At 41.9% G+C, this 22,369-nt stretch overlaps 1 protein-coding gene and 1 pseudogene across 3 annotated transcripts in view; one reads left to right on the top strand and one right to left on the bottom strand.

Moving 5' to 3' along the window:
• HMGA2 (high mobility group AT-hook 2) overlaps positions 1–9,826 on the bottom strand; it is a 138,411-nt gene extending 128,585 nt beyond the window's left edge. For all 3 annotated transcript variants that reach the window (XM_059404706.1, XM_059404707.1, XM_059404708.1), the window contains exons 1-3: positions 9,558–9,826; positions 8,254–8,568; positions 5,513–5,599 (exon numbers count right to left, since the gene is read on the bottom strand). In XM_059404706.1, coding sequence (XP_059260689.1) covers positions 5,513–5,599; positions 8,254–8,364 — 198 coding nt within the window. In that variant the 5' untranslated portion in view covers positions 8,365–8,568; positions 9,558–9,826. The remainder of the gene's footprint in view (positions 1–5,512; positions 5,600–8,253; positions 8,569–9,557) is intronic.
• LOC132020270 (metaxin-1-like) overlaps positions 9,813–22,369 on the top strand; it is a 28,794-nt pseudogene continuing 16,237 nt past the window's right edge.

Here is a 22,369-nt window from a genome sequence, read left to right on the forward strand (position 1 = left end):
TATGTTTTTAAGATTAAGACCTGTAGACAACAGCGTCTGGAGCAAACTATTCAACGACTAGAAAGTCACATTTTATTTCTTTCAGCTGTCCTTTTAAACATACAAACAGTGCAAATCAATGCACACTGGCATCAAAACCAACTGGAATCATCGATCAGGCTAAGCACTAGGTACTTCTCATTTTACTTGATTGATAATCCAGCTCTGTGGGGTTCTAAATGTTAAGTGCAACCATTTTCACTCTTTAAGAGAAGTTGCAAGTTTGCCATCCCTCCATACAAGTAAATTCTATCGTCCATTGTAGTTCATGCTAGTTTCACCCAAGGAAGCCCTTATTGTCAACTCTCATGTCATTATTTACACATGCCTGTCTTCACCTATACAAACATTAACTTAAAGCCAAGGCCAAAATGACAGGAAGAGCTATTTTCAAAGTTCAAGACTTTCCTCCTATCAACCATCGTGCTACCTTTTTTGTGATCAGAAGAATCAATAGCTATGATACAGGAGTTCACAGGCGTTACCTTCTGAGCAAAGTGCCCCCCTATATCACCCTGAAGAAAAGACAGTGACTGTATTATTCCTCTAGAAATCAATCAGAAGATGCCATTCAAAACTGTTCCGTGTCTTAAAACAATAGACAACAAAGCCCTAGCCTAAACTAGAATCACTTTTCAACCTGTTTTTCCTGAGTAGAACAAAAATTCATAACTGGAAGTTTTAGGATCTAGGATAGTGAAGTTCATTGTTCTACCCTTGTGCCAAGCTAAGTGGTTCCAAGGTGAGCTCTGAAAACCACAGAGGGTGAGCTGACAAGATAGGCTGGAATGGCTTAACAGACATAAAAACCTCTTCAGCCTCCATCTAATTGATACTCAAGAAAGAACTAAAACACGATTGAATGCCAGTCTGGTATGTTCTACCTCCTTAGCAGAGTGGTTAGTCTGGACTCTGAGATAAAAATAGGCCAGGGTTGTGGATCAGTCAAAGCAATGAGGAGCTCTGGATGGTGAATTCAGAAGAGTGATAGCTTCCAGAAAATTAGAACTATGGGTTCCTTGAAGTAAAGTTACTTCATGAAAGAATCCAAATGTTTTTGAATTGCCCATATTTGGATCGTAATCTGTGATGACTCAAAAGCTTTGCCAGGTAGAATTTACTGATGTATTAAGGTTTGGTCCTCCATAGCAAATGAAGTGGAAATAAAAGAAAAAGAGTCAATTGCTTAGGTAAATCAGCATAAAATATCAAGATAATGGAGACAACACTTGGGTTTTATTTAATTCCACCCATCTGGATACATGTGTCTAACTCAGATAGGGCCCTGAATCCCAGTGGAAATTACCATTCAAACACACAGGAATCAAACAAAATCCTACTACTCACACAGAAACCATAGGCTGGAACTGTATGACCATTTCCAACACCCATCCTTCCGTGACTTACCTAACAATGATGCCTTTGGTTACTCTCTTCAGTTGGGCCTATTAAATTCTTTAAAAAATCTCGACCTCACTCAACTTCCATGCTCTAACATTTCTCTGAAATGATGAATAAAGCCTACATTCTCTCATCATAAAATACCTGTGCTTGGTGTTAGTAATTATTTATGAAAAATCAACCACATTTCTAAGAATGCAGTTAGAAAAAAGCACAAATTTGCCTTTATAGGGTCCAATCAACACCAGATCTTTTTTGTACAAGCAAATGGAAGATACAGATCGAATGTTTACTTGAGCACATTACTTGAAGTGTACATACACTTTACCTAGATATTTTACTTCTGCACCTTGCTCTCTAGCTCTGGTCATTCAACCTCAAGTCAAAAGAAGTTCAGGGGTGCCTGGGTGGCTCAGCGGGTTAAGCCTCTGCCTTGGGCTCAAGTCATGACCTCAGGGTCCTGGCATGGAACCCTGCTTCGGGCTCTCTGCTCAGCGGGAAGTCTGCTTCCCCCGCCCCAGTCTGCCTGCCTCTCTGCCTACTTGTGATCTCTGCCTGTCAAATAAATAAATAAATAAATAATCTTTAAAAAAAAAAAAAAGGAAGTTCAAACAAACCTATGACTCTATGAAGTAGTGTTGTCTCATACCTGAGATCTTTTCATATGCCATTTCCTTCTATTAAAATGTAATTCAGTCTCAGAAAAAAAACATTTTTTGTCCTCAAAGTACCTGAATGAGAACTGCCTTGAGGCTTACAGAAGAACTTGACTTTGACCTTAAAAGCTGGAGAATGAGTGACAGCCCCTCCAGTATTCTCTCATGATTACAAAGCCACAGCAAAAACCCTAAACACAAAGGAGATTATATCTTTCTCTCCTCTAAAGAGGCAAAATGCAAAAATACAAAGTATTTCCATCCAGCACAAACATGAGGGAAACAAAACAAAACAAGAAATTGAGAGACAACTGGTCACAGGTATATCTCTAAACTAAAACATAAACTACAAGGACAAGACACACACACACACACACACACACACACACACACACACGCCAACAAATTATTTATTCAGGAAAACATTAACTTCTGATTTCCTTTATTAAGATAGCAATATGAAGCTGGTTCCGGGACAAATTTTGAGCCCTCATTTTGGACTTCTCAGGAAAGACTAAAATTGCTACCTAATGGCCATCCATGGGAATCTGTCATGATGGAGTGTAAGTAGATTAAAGAATCATTACCTTGTCTTCCAAAAGTTCTAAGCAGAACAAATTGTGCTTTTATAAATGTTTGTTTTATATATCACCCAAATCAATTTCATATTGAATAGGGCCTGAGATTTAAGTGCTTACTAATTGAGTAGTTGTCCACTTGGTCTTGCAACACTCAGTGTGCACTGTCAAGTTTCACATTGCTAATTTTCCAACAAGCAGTTTTGTTTTCAAATGCCCCAAGGCCAGTGACTGAGTCCAAACACAAACTTTGTAAGTAAAGAAACCCCAGCAGCAAGAAATTTTAAACACCCAACATCATCAGGACTTCAGTGTATGCTGCATCTCTTCTAATTTTCGAGTTCTGTTCTCCTATATACTTACCAGTTTTGTTTTGTATTTTTTCATTTTGATGGATCTCAGTTTGCACAAGAATACCCAATTTATTAATCATAGGAGACTTCCCACATCTACTCTGGTCACTCTAGCAGGGTATGATTATCTTACATGTTATGAACAATAGAACTTTTCCTGAAAAAGATTGCTTCTCAAAATCCTAACACATACACGTTTTGTCAGAATACAATATGTGTTTGATAAACAAATTTATGTTTGATAACCATGTTTACATAGGGTAGTAGCAAACTCAATAAACACCAATTTGAAAGTGAAAATACCTTAAGTTACACATGCCATGAACAACTCATCAATGTCATTCATTCTTTTGCAAAGTATTATCTTCTCCAAATGAAGCGTAATTTATAAAACTGAAGAAATACAACAGTGTTATGGACAAATATATTTGCTCATTTTTATTGGAAGGGACTTTTAGAACAGAGGTGTATGAAATAATTTTTTCTGGATGAATGGAAGATATCAGGGAAAGATTACTATGGGAAAAAGAAAATCTATTTCTGTTTTGGAAGTTGTAATAATGTATACATACACATGAAGAATTACCAGAAAGATGAGCGGCCCAGTAGAATCCTCTGTAAAGGCCTATTACTAAAACAACTAAAAATAAATCAAACCTTACTTGGGAGGAGATCAACTTTTTTGTTATTTTGCTTTAGGTAGTAAATTAGACACAAGTCTCAGCTTCCCTTGTGTCAATAAAGATTTTGTTAGTCAGTGGTAAACTTTTCAAAATGAAGAGAAGATAATGGAAACATCTCTTTAATCATTCAAAAAAAAATGTAATATACTGAAATGTGAAAGAGGAGATTCATTTTCCTTTTCTTTGCCTAAAATTTTAAATCAGTTTTTTATGACAAGGTATGCAGATTTCTTCCTGGGAGATGCTATAATGATGCATTTTTCAGAGCAATTACATCAGAGTTTCAATGTTTGTAGCTACCTACTAAGATATTCCTTTGCCATTTCATTAGAGTAAAACTAAGTTAGGCAAATCCCACACTTATGCAACATTTAAAAACTCCTTTGTTAAATTAGCCCCTTTCGGTTAATCGCATAAACCAGGTAAAAATATAACAAATAGGAAATACTCATATTAGAAATATGAAACAATATACTGTCAGTTCTAAATGACAAGGTAGATTAGAGTCACTTCAAAGTTTATGGATTAAATGTGAGTCATAATTAAATCTTCACTCTGTGAAGCAGTTATAATTAAATACAGTAGGAATCTGCTCCTTCCCTTCCGCTCTGTTCAAGATTATTAAAATAAAACAGACAAGAATTCATAGTTACTCCCTAAACCACTTTATATGTATCACTGGTTGCTCTAGCAGTTTAAAACACTGAAAACTATCACATCTAACATGGCTAGTGCCCACAGTCACAGAGAAAACCACACCAAACATTAGTCCCCAAAGATGATTTTATGGCCCTTTTTAACAGATACTGTACATGAGGTACTCCAATCCACTAAAAAAGAGTATAGAAAAATGTACTTCTGAATTTTGAGCCTTTGTTTTCAACTAATATACAACCCTACAAATAAAATACAGACACTTTTTCTGATTCCTTTAGAAAGCTAAAAAAAAAGTGAGTTTTATATTCACCTTCGCTTCTTTGTACATGCATTGACCCTGAGATATTTCCTCTTTGCTAGCTCAAATACAACCAACATGAAGTTACATGAAACTGCAATTTACAATTTATAAATAAAAACACTGGAACTTATACTTGACTGGGGTCTAGCCTGCCCCAAAATACACAATAAATGAATCAAATACTTGTTTAAAAAAACTTCTCATTGTCCCATTTAGAGCACTGCTGTACCACCTGATGGATGGAGGCATTTTGAGAGATTATGATATACTACATTGCAAGTTTATTGTAAACAAACAGCATACTTTATCACCACATTTAAATCTGTAAAATTCATGAAAATTTTTTTCCTGTATCCCATAATTGGATTTACTTCTAATTATCATTTGGCAAAATACTTAACCTTATAGAAGGATTTGTTTTTGCAGTAATCATGTAAATAAGCAGAAAGTAAATCAATCTTTATTATTTTTGAAGGAAATTGCAAACAACACCAACAAGCAAATCCTACAGTTCTGACTTATTTTTAACTCTTTCACAAAGGGTGCAGATCTTAATTGTGTCTTTCTCCACTCCCCCTCCTCACCCTCCCAGCCCCGGTTTTGAGTTTCAAATTATTTGGTGATTGTTTATTTAAGAACAACACTGGAAGCATCTTCATAAAGTTTTTAGGTTAAGCAGTTATGCTTCGAAATCTGATTTTGCTTAGAAATAGTAAGGGTAGGAAATGAGTTTTGGGTTACCCAGTTGGGACAAATCCTTAAGTCTGGATCTAGAATGGGGAAATTACAGGGAAGTTCCTGTGGTCATGGAGAAAGTTGGGGGACTTAACTTGAGAAATCTCACCTTTTGAGCTGCTTTGGAGGGACTCTTGTTTTTGCTGCCTTTGGGTCTTCCCCTGGGTCTCTTAGGAGAGGGCTCACCAGTTGGCTCCTAAGTATAGGGGGGAAAAAATGCTGTTGTGGAAGAATGTCTGAAACAAATTGACCCTGACGCTATAGTTAGTTTCTGCATGTGCCGCTCAAAAAGACTGTTGCAACACGTTCAGTAGGAACATAAATGGAATGATGATGGTACTGAGTTTACAGAAAGGGAAAATAACTATACTTTCAATCCAAGGGTTCAAAAAGGAAATTCTATTTTGCTTATGAAACTTAGGTTCTGTTTCAGCACTATAAAGGTAACAAAGACTGACAAGCCTGCATGTTCTAGAAAGAAAGTCACACAAGTTTAAGGTGTAAAATCTGAATGGTTATGTATTTGGCAACTTATAAATACTTCACAGGAATACTACTACCCATTGTACCAGCATTTCCAACAAAAGAAAGGTGAAGCTAACATCATAAATGTTTCAACAATCTTCCCTATAGAAAAGATGGTTTTTAGTCATCTCTGTATATCCTCATTGTAGGTCAGTTATGACTCAACACATTGAGAGAAGTACTGGAGCAATTACCCAAGATCGTCAACTCAAAATAACTCCGTTCCCCCTAAAATTTCCAAATAATTATGGTAAATCTGTTGTGGGAGGTTTTGCTTGAATTATCTAGATAATTGCTTCAGTTCTCCACTTCCTTTTGGAGTTGGAGGCATGGTCTTGAGCCTAAATTTAAATGTTTTTTGATAAAAATAAACATTTTCCTCCAAAACTTGCTTTTGAGAAAACTCTTAGGGAGGGAGGAGACCGGAGAGAACTAAAAGAGGGAAAGAATGAGGGAGAATGGAAGTGTCTGGGAAGGAGAAATTGAAACTATCAATAGGGTTAGCAAAACTTTAAAGGGTTCCTATGCCAAGTAGTAAATGCTCTAGTGGTTAAGAGAATGCGATGATTAATATTCCAGATCCTAAATATTTATGCAGTGAATCATCAATTTACAGTTCATTCAGATTCGGTGATTAAATGCGACCAATTAACTTGAAACGCATGAAAGTCTTCAATGAAAATCCGCATCCTATTTGGAGAATCTGGGGAAGGTTCTCTGCAAGCTTCTATGGGACCACTAGAGCCAGTGGGCACATCCGGAGCAAACACACCGGAGACGCATTTTTCTTTCTTTGTGAACTCTGCCTTAACTCCAAGGTAAAACCTCCAATCACCTCCCGATCCCACCGCAATTTCTTTCGGATACTTTTTTGGAGGTGGGGGACAAATCGAGCTAGAGAGAGCTGGGTGGAGGGTGGGAAACAAGAGCGGGGGCGGGGGAAAGGGCAGAGACTTCCTGGGAGGTGTAAAACAGGATCCTAACGCGGTTTAAAGTGTCGCCTGGGCAGAGCGGGAAAACTCAGGGGCCTCTAGATTGGCTTGTTTCCTTTGATGATTTCAAAAAAGGTACAATCCTTTCAGTTTTTCTAAAACGCTCTGGCAAGCAAACATTGTTCGATTTCCCCCCACCTTGCTCTCGGACAGCTTTTGGGACTCCAGGATTATTTTCTAATCGGCCTATTTGCGGTGAAGGCAGCGCTTTAAGGCTAAGGAAGGCAGGAGAAGTTTTAAAGCCCGCGGAAGCGGAGTTTAAATGTTCTCAATAGACATGTCCAGCTCCAGCCCTGGCCGCCAAGTCTTGGAAATTGCCGCGAACAAAACCCCCCGCTCTGGGCTCTGCGCGCAGCTCTGCAAGCGCCTGCTGCACGCTTAATTGGTTGCATCCGCAGACAAAACCCTCCACTCCGCGGGGTCCCGGGCGCCCCTCGATCTTCCCCTCCCAACCCCCAGCAGCTCGCCCAGAAGAAGTACTTTTAAAGTCTACAGCTCGGAGCGCGGGATCCAGGGGCAAAAGGGGGACCGGGGGCCTGGCGAGGAAGTGACCCAGCTACCGTGCACACACTCGGACACTACTTTCCACCGCGCCCTCGGCCAAACGGGTGAATTCCGTCCCGTGAGGACCCAGGCTTCTCCGAACCCCCTTTCCTGGGACACCTCCGCGGCGGCGGACAGCCGAGCGGCCGCAGCGCCGCATTTAAAGAGCCCTAAGAGGACCGGGCGGGCCCGCGAGTTCTTTGTCGGGAGGAAGCGAGTCTCGGGCCACCGAGAACGTGGGGAGGGCGCCAAGGGGGCGGCGGCGGCGCGCCAGTCCCCAGCCCGCGAGCAGCCCCGGTTGGCGGGAGACACAGCCTCCGGCCCCCCGGACTTCAGCCCCTCCAACCCCGACCCGCCGGAGCACCCCGGCGCCCCCGCACCACCCCCCGCACCTCCTTCCCGCCGCGCAGTTGTATAAAGCGGCTCGGAAAGTGCCCACCGAGCCCTGGGTTGCCGGATCAGGGCCGCTTCGTCACGCGGAGACATCGCGCCACTCGGGGCCATCGCGCCACTCGGGGCCGTGCACAATAGCGAAACTCCGAGGACGCGCTGCGCCCGACCCCACCTCCCGCCGCCTACCGCCGTTCCCCACCTCCCCGCCCCGAGGAGCGCGGGCGCCCCGGGGCTCAGCCGCGCTCTGGCGCCGAAGACTCCGCAGCCCGCCCCCACGGCCGGCCGGCAGCGCGCCGCCGCCGCCACCGGACTCCCGCGCTCTGGTGGCCGCGCGTCGCGGGGCCCTGGCAGAGGGACCGGAGGTGGGCTGCTGCCCCCACCCTGCCCGCGTACTGACTTGCTGCTGCTTCCTGGGTCGGCCGCGTCCTCTCTTCTGAGGCGCCGGGGCGGCAGGTTGTCCCTGGGCTGAAGTGGACGGCTGCCCGGCGCCTTCACCGCGTGCGCTCATCCTGCCTCCCGCCGCTGCCGCCGCCGCTACCGCTGCCGCCGCCGCCGCTTCGCCGCCGCCGCCCCGAATGTGCCGGGCACCTTTCGGGAGATCGGGCGGTAGGGCTGGAGGATGAGGCAGGGTGGGCGAGGAGCTGGCGCGCTGCGAGGGCTGCTGCTGCTCAGGCTGCCGCCGCTGCCACCATCAACACCGGACGTCCAGCGGCTGCCAAAAAGAGAGAAGAGGGGAGGAGGAGGAGGAGGAGAAGGAGGCGCTGCTGGTGGCGGCGGCCGCGGTGGGTGGGTGCCGGAGGTGGAGGTGGAGGTGGAGGTAGCTAGAGGAGGAGGAGAGCGAAGGAAAGGGAAAAGACGGTTTGAAGCTGGGAGGCTCCCCTCTCGGTTTGGGATCAGGAGTTGCGGTCACCGGTAGCACTTCGGAAGCGGCTTGGAAATGGAAGAGACTTGGAGTGGATTGTGTCCCTTGAAATGTTAGGCGGGGAAAGAATTCCTCCTCCTCTTCCCCCCCGCTCCGCGCTCGCAGAGCAAGAAAGAGAAAGAGAGAGAAAACAAATCGCGCCTTGGGCAGTCAGAAAGCAGAAGGAGGATGGGGAGATTCTGCCGGGTTCGGGTCGGGCACAGGGCGCAGGCAAAAGGACGGAGCAGTGGGTGGCACCGCGCCTCCTCGGGTGGCGGGAGCAGGCGGCAGCGGCACCGGAGAGTCGGAGGGGGACGGGCCGCTCGCTCCTGCGTCCTGCACCGAGCGCGCTCTTCCCGGGCTGGAAGTTTTCTGAGTTCCTGCCCCAGGATTCAAGTGGGAAGAGTGTGTGTGTGTGCTTGGGGAGGGGGCGGCGGGGTTGGAGGGGGGGAAGTGCCCACCTCTAATCGTGGGCGGATAAATGGGAGGGGGCTGCGCAGGAGGAAAAGTATGAGGAGGAGGGAGGCCAGGCGGACCGCCGAGCCAAGGCGCCTGGCCGCGGGCCAGAGGCAGCGTTCGAAATACAACTGCCTCGGCGGCGGCGGCGCCCGGGTGCCACCCGAAGCTCCGCTCACGTGCTCCCGCTCGGCGGCGGGGTTAAAGGGACAGGCCGGGGATCCCGGGACGGCTCGCTGCCGGCCTCGTCCCGCCTGCCGCCCGAGGTCGCCGCTGGGCGGTTGTCCTAGTAAGGCGCGGGAATGCGACCGCCCCAGAGCCGCGTTTAGGGGCTTGGCTTTTACCTGCACCTCCACGACGCGGAGCCAACACTCAGCAGGAAGCGTCTAGCTGCACGCGCGGCAGAGTTCTGGTTCCCTGTGAGTGGGAAGGAACCGAGGAAGAGCCGGAACCGGCCCCCGGCAGCCTTGCTTTGCCTGGGAATACCCTCATCACAGACTGCACGACCCCGAAGCGCGCGCACACACAGACACGCAGGCACTCAGCTCCACATATGCACACTCGTACAGGCACACACATGCACGCACATTCGCGGACACATGCACACGTGCAAACAACGTGCACACATGCACACGGAGCGCGCCGTCCTCTTCATTGAGTTTCCCCCCCTCCGGGAAAGACTAGAGGCGAAGCAAAATCTCCCCCACCTCGGGGCTGGTGCTACTTACCGGTGTTCCTACGCAGAGCAGAAGGGTTGCCCCATGCGGGAACCCCGTAGCTTCCTTAACACTAAAACTGCGCCAACTGTCCAACTCTCCCTGCAACTTACCCTGATTTAACCTTTTCCCTAGGAACTCCCTTTCTGCCAAGTCCTAATTTTATTGCCTGGGCTGTTTCTGAGTTATGTGAACACTGTAATGACCACAGTCCGTTTTAAAAAGGTGGAGTACATTTAAAAATGTACCTCTTTTCATCCTTGAATAACAAAAAACTCCGAAAAAATTAGGTTCAGATTTTCACACATCACGCCCCAAATTATTTTGGACCGATTCCAAAATAAAAACTTTCACCCGAGGGGGAAAAAAAAATTTTTTTCTTCCCCAAAATACAGACCACCGTGGAATAAAAACGCCTACTTTACAGTCCTAAGGAGGGAGTTAGGCGCAGCCAGGTTCCGCTGTGCCTGTGGAGGAGGCGCGTGTTAATGTCTGCTTCGGCGCGGCGGCGCTGATTGGTCCGCGTTGCCATTTTAAATCCATTTTCAGCCGCCCTTTGCAGAGCTGGGACACTTAGCTGCACGTTGAGTGTCCTGCAGAAACCCGGGGTTTCTCCTGGGTCTGGGAACGCTTAGCTGTGATGCAGAGGGAGAGCCTCCTTCCCTCCGGATGGAGCCCAGCGGTTGCCTGCGGAGGGAGGGGGCTAACCGGAACCAAAGGTTTTCTGCCGGGGCTTGGCTGAAAGATGGTATCTTCATCAAAGGGATTGAAATTTCACGTACTAAGGATTGCAGTGACATTTCCTAACTGCCAAGTTTGCACATTTTTAATGTGATTGCATTTGCACTGTGGTGTGCTCATTTGACTTACACATACAAAAAGGGCTTCAGGTTTGTTTTCGTTTGCTTGCTTTTGCAAGAACTAGATAAAATTCTGAGGATAAATGTAGGAGAAATCACCGAGGATTTCAGCCAGCCAGTTTTATCCCGGGTTCCTTGTATCCTCCGATATTGCTTTCATACGCACAGAGGCTGGCAAGAAGAGGATTCCAAAATTTGATTTTTGCATTAATCCTTGACTCTAAGAAAAGCACCAAAAAATTGGGGGTGGGAGAAGGTCTGGCCACTCGTTTTCAGCCCACCGTCACTTTGCTATCAGATTATTTGACTCCTTTGGAACTTATAGCAAGGATATAAAACAAATATTGCATCAAATTTTACTTAAACCAGTTTTATGCATTTTAATTCCCAGACTATATTTAGTTTTTTCAGGTTTTTGTTTATTTTCTGTTAAGAGAGACATTAAAATTTGTTTTCATCCCTGAAGTTACTTGAGACTTTAAAAAATGGTGTCATATTCTTTTTATTAAGTTAAATGGTTATATTTTAAAGAATGGATATTTTTTCTACATCCACATTTGTGGTGTCCCCCGCCCCTCCAGTTTAAGTTGCTCAATTGTTTACTTCTCCTTCTTTATCTCACCGCATTTTACCCAACCATTCAGGGTTAAACTCTTATTTCTTTTTTTTTTTTTTTTTTTTTTTTAAAGATTTTATTTATTTATCTGACAGAGAGAAATTACAAGTACACTGAGAGGCAGGCAGAGAGAGAGAGAAGGAAGCAGGCTCCCTGCCGAGCAGAGAGCCCGATGTGGGACTCGATCCCAGGACCCTGAGATCATGACCTGAGCTGAAGGCAGCGGCCTAACCCACTGAGCCACCCAGGCGCCCCTAAACTCTTATTTCTAATTTGAAACCTTCCCAAGATGGTTTCTGTTCCCCGTGAAACTATTTCTTTTCTTCTGCACCTACTATCAAACTGAACAATTAGCACTTTGGTTGCATATGTTAACAAGGTTTCTAATTATCTGTGATACATGATTTAGTGTTTGGATCAGGTCAGCTCATTAGTGGGTAGTAAAATCAATTCAGTGGACCCACCAAGATACTTTAAAAAAAGAGAACAATAGATAATATCACAGGAAAAAGTTCTGCTTTAGTTACATAGTTACATGCATGTAGAAGTTGTATTCAGATTCTTTTTTCCCGCCACTTTAATATTTTGGTAATTGATATTTATCTTAAAGTTCAGGGTCTCTTGGCACTGTCTTATCACATCTTAGCCAGTGTATTTCCTATTTTTGTGATATATGTAATACGGATGGCACCATAGATCCATAAAGATATGTAGTGAAGTCTCTTTCTTACCGTGGGTTGCAATGTTACCTGTTTAAATGCCACTAACTTCAACAGTTATGAGAGCTGGATTCCTTTACAACTCCACTAAGCCAGCTCTGCCATCTTTGGTAAATCATTTCCCCTCTCTTGTAGCTCAGTGTCCTCACTGCTAAAATGAAAAGTCAATATAATCTCTAAGGGTTCTTCCAGTTTTAACAGACCTCACAACATGTGTGATACCTTGTTCTCTAACTGGGTTTTGTTTATATGTAAATGATATGAAGATTCTATAGAGAGGGGTAGTATTTCTAACACCTCTTTTTAGCACCAGTTACGTGTAGATAGTGTTCAGTTCATAAAACACTTTTGGTATTTACTAATTTATTGCTATGACAAAGTTACTCTGAATAAGCTACTATTTTATAAGTGTATCCCAGGATGAGACAAGCAATATATGAATTAAAATATCTTAATGATTCTTTTGACGAAAGGAAGATGCATCTGTGATGAAAAGTTTGAAGTTCGCACATGGCACTTTATCACATTATATTGATACCTTAATACAGCCATAAATTAAGGAATAATTTAAAAATTTTCTCAGATTACAACAGATTGACTTAATCATGGATGTATTCCATATGTAATTAAACAGATTTATTATAACCAGATATTTTGAAAGTCAATCTATTGGGGGAGGGGTCACAGAAAAAAAATTAAAAATTATAATATTTAGTGAACAGAATGCATAGTATACACACACATATACATATATATGTATAGTATATGGAAGCTCGGTCTATAATACAAGGGAAACATATATTTCTGAAAAATATTTCCAGTGTTTTGATGTAGACTCATTTGCTCTGCTTAAACTCACAATTTTAGGGATTGTGTCTTTTTTAAGATTTTATTTATTTATTTGAGAGAGAGAGAGCATGAGAAGGGGCAGGGTCAGAGGGAGAAGCAGACTCTGCTGAGCAGGGACCTGATGATGGATTCAGTCCTGGGACTCCAGGATCATGACCTGAGCAGAAGGCTGTCGCTTAACCAACTAAGCCTCCACCCAGGCACCGGAGATTGTGTCTTTTAAAATAAGCTTAGTGTTTAACGAAATGTAGCAAAAAACCTCTAAGACTTTCCCTACATTATCACCAAAATAGGATATAGCTGCATAGTTAACATTTTGTTGGTGGGGTGGAGGGTGGGGAGGTGGACAGCTTTCTAGTCCCATAGAACAAGGATCACCAAACAAAATGAATTTGTCTACATATTCATTCAGTCACTCAACAAACGTATATTAAGTTGGTTTTGCACGAATCTCACCCATTGTCCTCTCAGGAAGGTCATTCATGTGGAACTGGAGAAAATCTCTTTTGAAACAGCTAGGTGCTCATTTAAAGTCTATTTACTATTATGTTAAGCTTTTCACTTACCCTTAACCTTACCCTTCACTTACCCTTACCTTATTTGTTCTCCTTTATCCCATCCATCGTTCATTCAACAAATATTAAGTACCTAATATGTGCTAGGATTCACAGAACACTGTTTTTGACAAAAGTCAAGGAAGCAGAAGTGGAATAGTTTTATTTCCATCTTTCATCTATTGACATTATACTGTCATCTCCAAATAATCTTTGTCGAGATATACTATCAAGGAACTTTGGACAGCAGAAGGAATATGGACTTTTAAATCAGATTTAGGTATAGAAGGTGTGGACTGCAGAATGTTAAAAAGGACCCCCGGTGTATACACTGTCATAATCTATGATGGAATACTCCTATGATAAGGTAATATTCCGTGGTACAGTTCACCTTAAGATAAAGAAATTATCCAGGTGAGCCTTACTTAAACATATGCATGCTTTTAAAGCAGAGCCCTATCACTAGTTGATTTTAGGAGAGGAAGTTAGAGATTTGGGGCTTGAGAAGTATTTGACTCGCCATTGTTGGTTTGAACACAGAGACAACACGTGGCAAGGAATGTAGCTGAGGGCAGCCCCAGGCTACCAGCCAGCAAGGAAACAGGCACCTCTCCAGCAGAACCACAAGGAACTGAATTGTGCCAAAGAGAACAAGCTTGAAGTAGGATCTTCCCCAGAGCCTCCCGATGAGAACTCAGCTAGACCAACACCTTGATTTCAGCCTGGTGATATTCTCAGCAGAGAACTCAGTCATGTTATGTCTGACTTCTGACCTACAAAACTGTAACCTAATAAAGGGGTATTTTAATGGCATTTAAAGTCATTAAGTCTGTGCAACGATAGAGAACTGGTAAAAAGGAGGATCTGGTCACATAAACTTCCCCTCGTTTTTCTATTTCATGTACTACTTCCAAAACACAATTACTCATATAGCTTGCCTGGAGATGTCCCAAGTGGTCCTACCACACCGACCAAGCCACCTGCTAAGTCTCTTTGGGCTTATAGTGAAGCAATCGCCAGCAGGAAGACACATCATCTTGCATTGTTTTCCATCCTTCTCTCTTCTCTCTCTCTCTCCCCCTCTGCCTTTCTCCCTTCCTCTTTTTTATTCTCCTCTTTCTCTATCTCAGTACCTTAGAATTCTTAAACCCATCATACTGTAGAGACATGGGGAAAGGTTACATATTTAGATAATTCCGGGCCTCCCCCCCCACCCCTGCCTCAAAATCACCCCAAACTGAGGTAAAATAGATCAGAGAGGAGAGATCCCTGCTGAGCCTTGCCCCAGTTGCAGATTTATGAATCAAGTAAATATTGTTTCTGTTCTTAAGCCATAATTTTGGGGTGGTTTGTTATGTAACAATAGAAACTGGCCCATCCTGTTTTCCCTAAATCTAGTCTCTTTTTATTTACCTCATCCCAATGAATAATCTTAAAGAAGTGATTTGCTTAGCTGGAAATCAGTCTTACCCAGGAATCACTCTAAATCCTTTCTCTTTCCACTTCAAGTGATCGCCAAGTCCCTCCAGTTCTACCTTCTAAAGATTTCTTGAATCTGTCAACTCTCAATCTCCAATGTCATTACCTTAGTCTGAGCTCTCTCCAGTTCTGATTTGGATAACTCCTTTGTCTTTCTCTCTGGTCTCTTAGCCTTCAGTCTTATATTTAAAAAAACAAAAACGAAAAACATTCTCTACAATGCTTCTAGAAGAGTCTATTTTTTATCATTATACTTTTTTAAAATCACAAATGTAATTTGTCCTTCTAGACTTTATTTTTTTTAAGATTTATTTATTTATTTATTTCGGGGGGATGGAGAGACTCTTCAAGCAGATTCCTCACTGAGCACGAAACCAACATGTGGCTAGAATCCCAGGACCCCTGAGATCATGACCTGAGCCAAAAACAAGAGTCAGATAGATGCATAACCAACTGAGCCACCCAGACTCCCCCTTTTAGACTTTAAATGTACTAATATAGGTTCATACAACACATTCTGTTCCAAGGCTTATTTTTATGCAAATAATATATCATGAATATTTTATGTCAACAAACTTCTTACAGCACCAGTTCTAATGGCTTTCTTTTATTCTACAGTAAAAAAAAAAAAAAAAAGTATATATACATACACACACACACATATATATACACACATATCTATATCTGTGTATATATATGTATATGAATAAGATAGAGCACCTGGAATAAAGTAAGCATTTGATAAAAATTTTTATGACATCCTTGTGAAAAAATGAAGAAATATGGGTTGAATGTTGTGCATTCTTTTGTGCTGATGTCAACTTCAAAGATAGTCTCTTTATCAGCAGCCTGGAATAATTTTCAAATGTCCTTATATCCTGAAGATAGGAAAGAGAGCTAACTATTGATGCCCAAATTAAGATTCAAAAGATCTCAACAACTCATAACAGTTAAATTTCTATCTACAACCTTGTTATAATCACTTATTATTTGTAGGATTTTTTTCTGGGGGGTGTCAAAGGTTTGCAAATTGCTTTGTGAACAAAAATAGTTTTATTATTTCCTTCCCAACCTCCATGCTTTTTATTCCTTTTCTTATCTTATTGCATTAGCAATTCATCAATTACATTTCAGGTTTTCCTACCGCAGTAATGGTTCTGCAGTGGTTTATGCCCTGGCAAGTTGTGATTCTCTGTATTCATCTGTCTCTTCAATTTTGAGTCAGTGATTTACCCGATAATCCCATTTCTCTTATGTATCTAAAAATTGTTTTCTCAGTTTGTTCAACTCTTTACTTGGTAGGACAGAATAGTAATTTCTAAGTTTCTGACATCCAAGATTGGAACTTAAAAGTCCCACAACTGGTTCTTAAATACCCAGAGAACAGAAGGTAATAATATCACTATACTTTGTCCTTCTCAGTGTATACCAGGAACATTATTTTCAGTTCTAGGCATCATGTTTTAAGAGGGATTTTGAGGGAAAAAAAAAAAAGTGATCCAAGTGGATTTTCTAGATATGTCATATGAAGATAATTTGAAGGAAATGGTTTTTAGCCCAAAAAGAGATTGTGGAAGTATGATCTTCCTAAAGGACTGCCATTCTGATGAAGTAAATTTAGACATATTCTTTATAGTTTCAAGGAGAAGAATGATGGGTAGTCATATTTCAGTCAGATATAAGATAAAACGTTATAGACTTAGGGTCATTTGAAAACATACTGTTTAATTGCAAAGTAAGTGAATTCCCAGTTAGTAGAGATGTTTAGGCAGAGACTTAGTGACTAAAATGAAAGACACTATGGTTAAAGTCTGTAGCAGGAGGACAGATTAGGTTAGAACCCTTTCTTCAAGTGAAGGCCATATTGAAGATGTCTCAATCTATTCTCACTCCCAGAAATAATCTCTAGAACTTCCCAGAATAGAGCTTTAAAAGACTAGATTACAAAGTAGGTTGAGAATTCTGACTCCACCTCATAATGCTGGGTAGCCTCAATTACAGATTGGTATTTGCCCATACATAATTTTTTTTCTTTGCTACCCAAGAAAAGTATTGGGAAAAGAGTCACTTTGTCACCTGAAAACTTCTAAATAAAAATAAAGTCCCCTATCGTGTATGTATCATAGGTACATGATTATTGCATATTTTAATTGTAACAACTACATTTATCACCAAAGAGAAATTTTAGTCTGTACCTTCATTTTCTTAATTTTTGTAAAGTATACATTATCATAAATTAGTAACTGGTACCTATCGTAAGAGTAATAAGCAGCAGTAACAAATCATATTAAGAATGAATGATAAAACATCCATTTGGTACTAAGTCTTGTTCTGGGTACTTTTGAGGAAGGAGGCAAAGTTCAGGGAGAAATATAAAGGAAAGAAAGAAAAAAGAGAAAAACAAAACCAATCAGACCTAGGTGTGGGTTCAGACTTCAAAGAATCTAAAAAATGCCCAGAGTTAAATGTACATAAGTTACTATAATTTAAAGCAGAAAAAGATAATCACTCTCAAGTGTGTGCTGAGTGAGTTCAAGGAAAGAAGAGATTTCCACGGTGTGGGGATTAGGGGGGCTACTTGGGAACACTGGTGTTTGAGAGGGCCTTGAAGGACAGCTAGACCCAGAGATGAGAGGAACAAAATTTCAAGCAAAGGGAGGATTATGAGAAAAGTTGCTGAAATGCAAACCTGAAATGCGTATACTAAGAGAGGTTTTACTGCATTAGTTAAATGCCAGCTGGAAACAATTCACTGCAGATGGTTTTATGAAGACACTTGACTGTAAGACCACGCAGAGAGATCGGGCAATATAAGTACAAACAAGGAATGTTGAGGTACCCAGACACTAGCAATACTGGGGAACTTTACCACCCTAGGGATAAAGAGTAAGCAAAGGAAGTAGTATTAAGCATCCTAGGGAAAGCTGGAGCCCTAGAGGGAGGGCTATCTGCTAGGAGCTGAGGTCAAGAAGGCATGTTACTACTGCCAAAGAAGAGCATGAGTGGGTTGGAAGAAATGTCCTCACCTCCTTCTCCTCCTGCTCTGCTTCCTTATGCCAAATTCAACCAGAAGCCATCAAGCAAGATATCCTGAGAGACTTAGGCCATCAGTAGCGCCTCCAGCTGGGGCACAGAACAAGGTAGAGACAAAGACTAGATCTAGGGTGGGTAGTTGGTTGAGGGAACAAAGAATATCATGAGATGGAAGATTAGAAACTTTACAGAAGATTCTGGAACATCTTAATTATCATTTTAAAAAGTTTCTAAATCATTTGGTAGTTAATATAGAGACACTGATACCTTACCAGCATGAGAGTAATATAGCAAAAATCCCCAAACTGGGCCGGTCAGGTAGGCAGAACTCCATGATTATCTGTGTCCCATGTTCCTTCTTCCATTCTGCACCCCAATTCTTAGCACATGGCTTTCACCTCTACCTCTACATCTAGTCACCTCTACCTCCAGTTTCACAGCCATATCTTAGACAACAAAGAGAAGAAGAAAATGACAAATAAACCGAACTTATCCAGAAACAGATTTTCACCATAGGGTTAAACTTGGCTGCAAAAGAGGGAAGCTGGGAAAAGGCACATTGCTACTCTGAATATAGGGGTTGTTTTTTGTTTTATTTTTTAAGAAAGAAGAGGAAAAAAAATACTAGGTAGTGGTTAGAAGCATTTTATGTAAAGAAAAGAAAGCTTGATGGGAGAAGGGCTCTCTAATTCTTAATTATTTGATCATCTAGTAATACCAAATTTGGGTGTTGTTGCCCAGATGGAGAAGTTGGGAGAAGTTGTTTGGGAAATACAAAGGATGTCTGAGATTTGAGACCTACTGACTTTTGAGTGACAGCAACATGTAACCCATAATGGGTAAGCTATGTTAGAAGTTAGGAAAGAGGGTAGAACTGGAGACAGGGAATTGAATGGATTATTGTTCCCAACTCTCTACTTCCATACTTAATAAAATTATACACTAATGCTCTTTGCCACTGCAAGCCAGGTTTGCTTGCCAGCTCCACTGAAGTTGGGTTTGGCAACATGAAGGTTTTGAACAATGGCTAGAGAGCAGAAGTGAAGCATCATTTTTAGGTCATGGAGTATTTCTGCTCGCTGCTTGAGATTCTGAGCTGCGGTATGAGAAGAGTACTCCCTGGTCTTAGGGTAAATATTCATGAAGTATATCAGAATGAATGCCCAGCCAAGCCCAGCAGAGCCACAGTCGACATGCAAACCTATGAGGGAGAAATAGATGCTTGTGGTTGAACTCATCACGGAAATGTGAGTTTGTTTTTATTATGCTGAGCTACTGTAGCAGAAGTCTAACACAAGAGGTCATTCTCAAAGACACAAGAAGATATGGAAAAGACTTCACCCCCATTAGGGGTCATCCCCATAGACATTAGGATGACTGTGATCAGAAAGACAGAAAAAAACAGTTTGGGCAGGGATATGGAGAAATCAGGACACTTATATATGGCTGGTAGGCATATGACATGGAACAGCCTCCTTGGAAAATAATCTGGAAGTTCCTAGAATTATCATATGACCCAGCAATTCTACTCCTAGATGTTTTACCAAAATGAAAATAGAGTCCAAATAAAGCTTAGTTGTGAATGTGGATAGCAGCATCATTCACAATAGCCAGAACATGAAAGCGGCATAAATGCCCATCAACTGATCAGTGGATAAACAAATTCTATCCACAGCTATAAAAAGAATTGGAATATTACATAACAATAAAAGAAAATGTTGTACTGACACATGCTACAAATTAGATGACCCTTGAAAACATCACGGTAACTGAGAGAAGCCAGACCAAAGATCACATATTGTATGATTCTGTTTAAATGAGATGTCCAGAATAGGTAAATCCATACAAACAGAAAATAAATTTGTGGTTTGTGGAAGATGGGGAGAGAGATGAATGGTCACTAAGGCATAAGAGATTCCTTTTGGAGGAGACAAAAACTTCCTAAAACTTGATTATGGTGGTGGTTTCACAACTTTGTGAATGTACTAAAAATTAGTGAATTGTGTGACCGTAAATGAATGAGTTGTATGGTATGGTTTCAAACAGTGAACAAAGGACAAAGCCACAAACCTTCAAATAAGACATATGCCATAAGCTGGGGGCAATAAAACCATTCCCCTCTCTCACCTGATCTGTGTTAAATGGCATATGTAGCTGTGCAAGCTGGCTGGCGTCAGTGGGTACAGTCTTTCTCAGACACACAGAGATTTTCTGTATGTGGCATTAACTTGCCTATGGAGGAAAGAGAGATATGCATGGCTTCATTAATACCATGAACTAAACGCAGTGGTTTTCAAACTCTGTAAAAAATCTTTAAGGGTGCCTGGGGGCTCTGTCGTTGGCCATCTGCCTTCAGCTCTGGTGGTGATCCTGGGGTTTTGGGATCCAGCTCCACGTCCTCTCCCTGCTCAGCGGGAAGCCTGCTTCTCCTTCTCCCACTCTTCCTGCTTGTATTCCCTCTCTGGCTGTGTCTCTCTCTGTGAAATAAATAAAATCTTAAAAAAAAAAATCTTTCCTTTAATAATGTACACAAGCTATACTTGAAAAAAATCTGGTTATAGAATATTCAAAGAATTCAGAAATATTTGGAGTAAATCATGAACGTATGGAAGTCCTTGCTTACCAGCCTACCAACTCCACATATTCTCCCAGAGGTAACCACTGAAAACAGCTGATGCACAGCCTTTTAGCCCTTTATTCTAATCATTTGCATACATATATAGGCAAATGTACAGCTTTGTTTTGCAGAAATTAGACCAAGTACTGAAAGTTGCTTTTAAAAAACTTAACATGGCGGGACGCCTGGGTGGCTCAGTTGGTTGGGCAGCTGCCTTCGGCTCAGGTCATGGTCCCAGCGTCCTGGGATCAAGTCCCACATCGGGCTCCTTGCTCAGCAGGGAGCCTGCTTCTCCCTCTGCCTCTGTCTGCCATTCTGTCTGCCTGTGCTCGCTCTCTCCCTCTCTCTCTGATAAATAAATAAAATCTTTAAAAAAAAAAAAAAAACTTAACATGGGGCACCTGGGTGGCTCAGTGGGTCTGCTTTCAACTCAGGTCATGATCCCAGACTCCTGGAATAAAGCCCTGCTTTGGGCTTCCTGCTTAGCGGGGAGCCTGCTTTTCCTTCTCCACTCCTTTTCCTTTGCCACTCCCCCTGCTTGTGCTCTCTCTTTCTCTCTCTCTCAAATAAATAAAAAAATAAAATCTTTAAAAAACTTAACATGTCCTAAAGGTCTTTCCATGCATTTTGTCAACTGTATGGTATTTTTAAAGTACGGTTATGTCATAGCTTGATTTTTTATTCCTCTATTGAAGAATATTAAATTGTCCTCCATTTACCACTATTATAAAACAATGATAAAGGAATTCTTGATATATACATCTTTAAGCATGTGTGCAAGAATATCTGCAGGACAGTTTCTAAAAGTTACATTTCTGAGTCGAAAAGAATGCACATCTTAAATGTGAAGTCACTTATTTTTATTTTTATTTTTGGGTTTTTTTGGCCACACAAGATCAGCATCCTCTACATATGTTTGGGAGCTCCCATTTAATACTTAATAGGGCACATCTTGGTTTTCAGTATAAAAGCTAAATTGCCGGATATTCTGAACCAGTCAAAACCCTTTAAAAAAAAAAATTCCCCTTTCTGACAAAATTAGCCTAGGAGGGTTTCTCCTGCTTGGAACTCAGTATAGATACCTGCCTGTGTATACACATACATACACATCTGCATGTACATATGAAAAGGTAAACTTTTAACCAAAGTTGAATCATAAAATTTTTTTAGATTCTCAATCTTTGCTTTTTTCATAGCCACTTACTTATTTTTATGTCCACTTTTATCATCATTAAGGTCTACCATTATAAAGATTTCCTTCATGCCCCTTTTCTAATGGTTAGTTCAATTTCTCATCACTCTAGGGGTAATCTATCTTTAAAACATCAGCAAATCCACATTTCTCAGAACTGGGATTGGTTCATAGGCTGATCACAAGACCAAATCTTACAAATCAGGCCAAAAAATTCTGCGACATTTTAAAAACATAATTAATTAATTAATTAATTAGTTAGTTAAATTATTTATTTTGTGAGAGAGAGAGAGAGCAGGTAGGAGGGGCAGAGGCAGAGGGGGAGGGAGAAGCAGACTCCTGGCTGAGCAGGAAGTCCCATGTGGGGCTTGATCCCAGGACTCCGGGATCATGACCTGAGCTAAAGGCGGATGCTTAACTGACTAAGCCACATAGGTGCCCCTAATTCTGGGACTTCTGTCTACACTGCATTCCCCCCACCCCACCTTCTCAATTGAACAGGATTCCCAATCCCCAATTGA

This window comes from Mustela nigripes, chromosome 6 (genome assembly GCF_022355385.1).
Source record: "Mustela nigripes isolate SB6536 chromosome 6, MUSNIG.SB6536, whole genome shotgun sequence".
NCBI lineage: Eukaryota > Metazoa > Chordata > Mammalia > Carnivora > Mustelidae > Mustela > Mustela nigripes.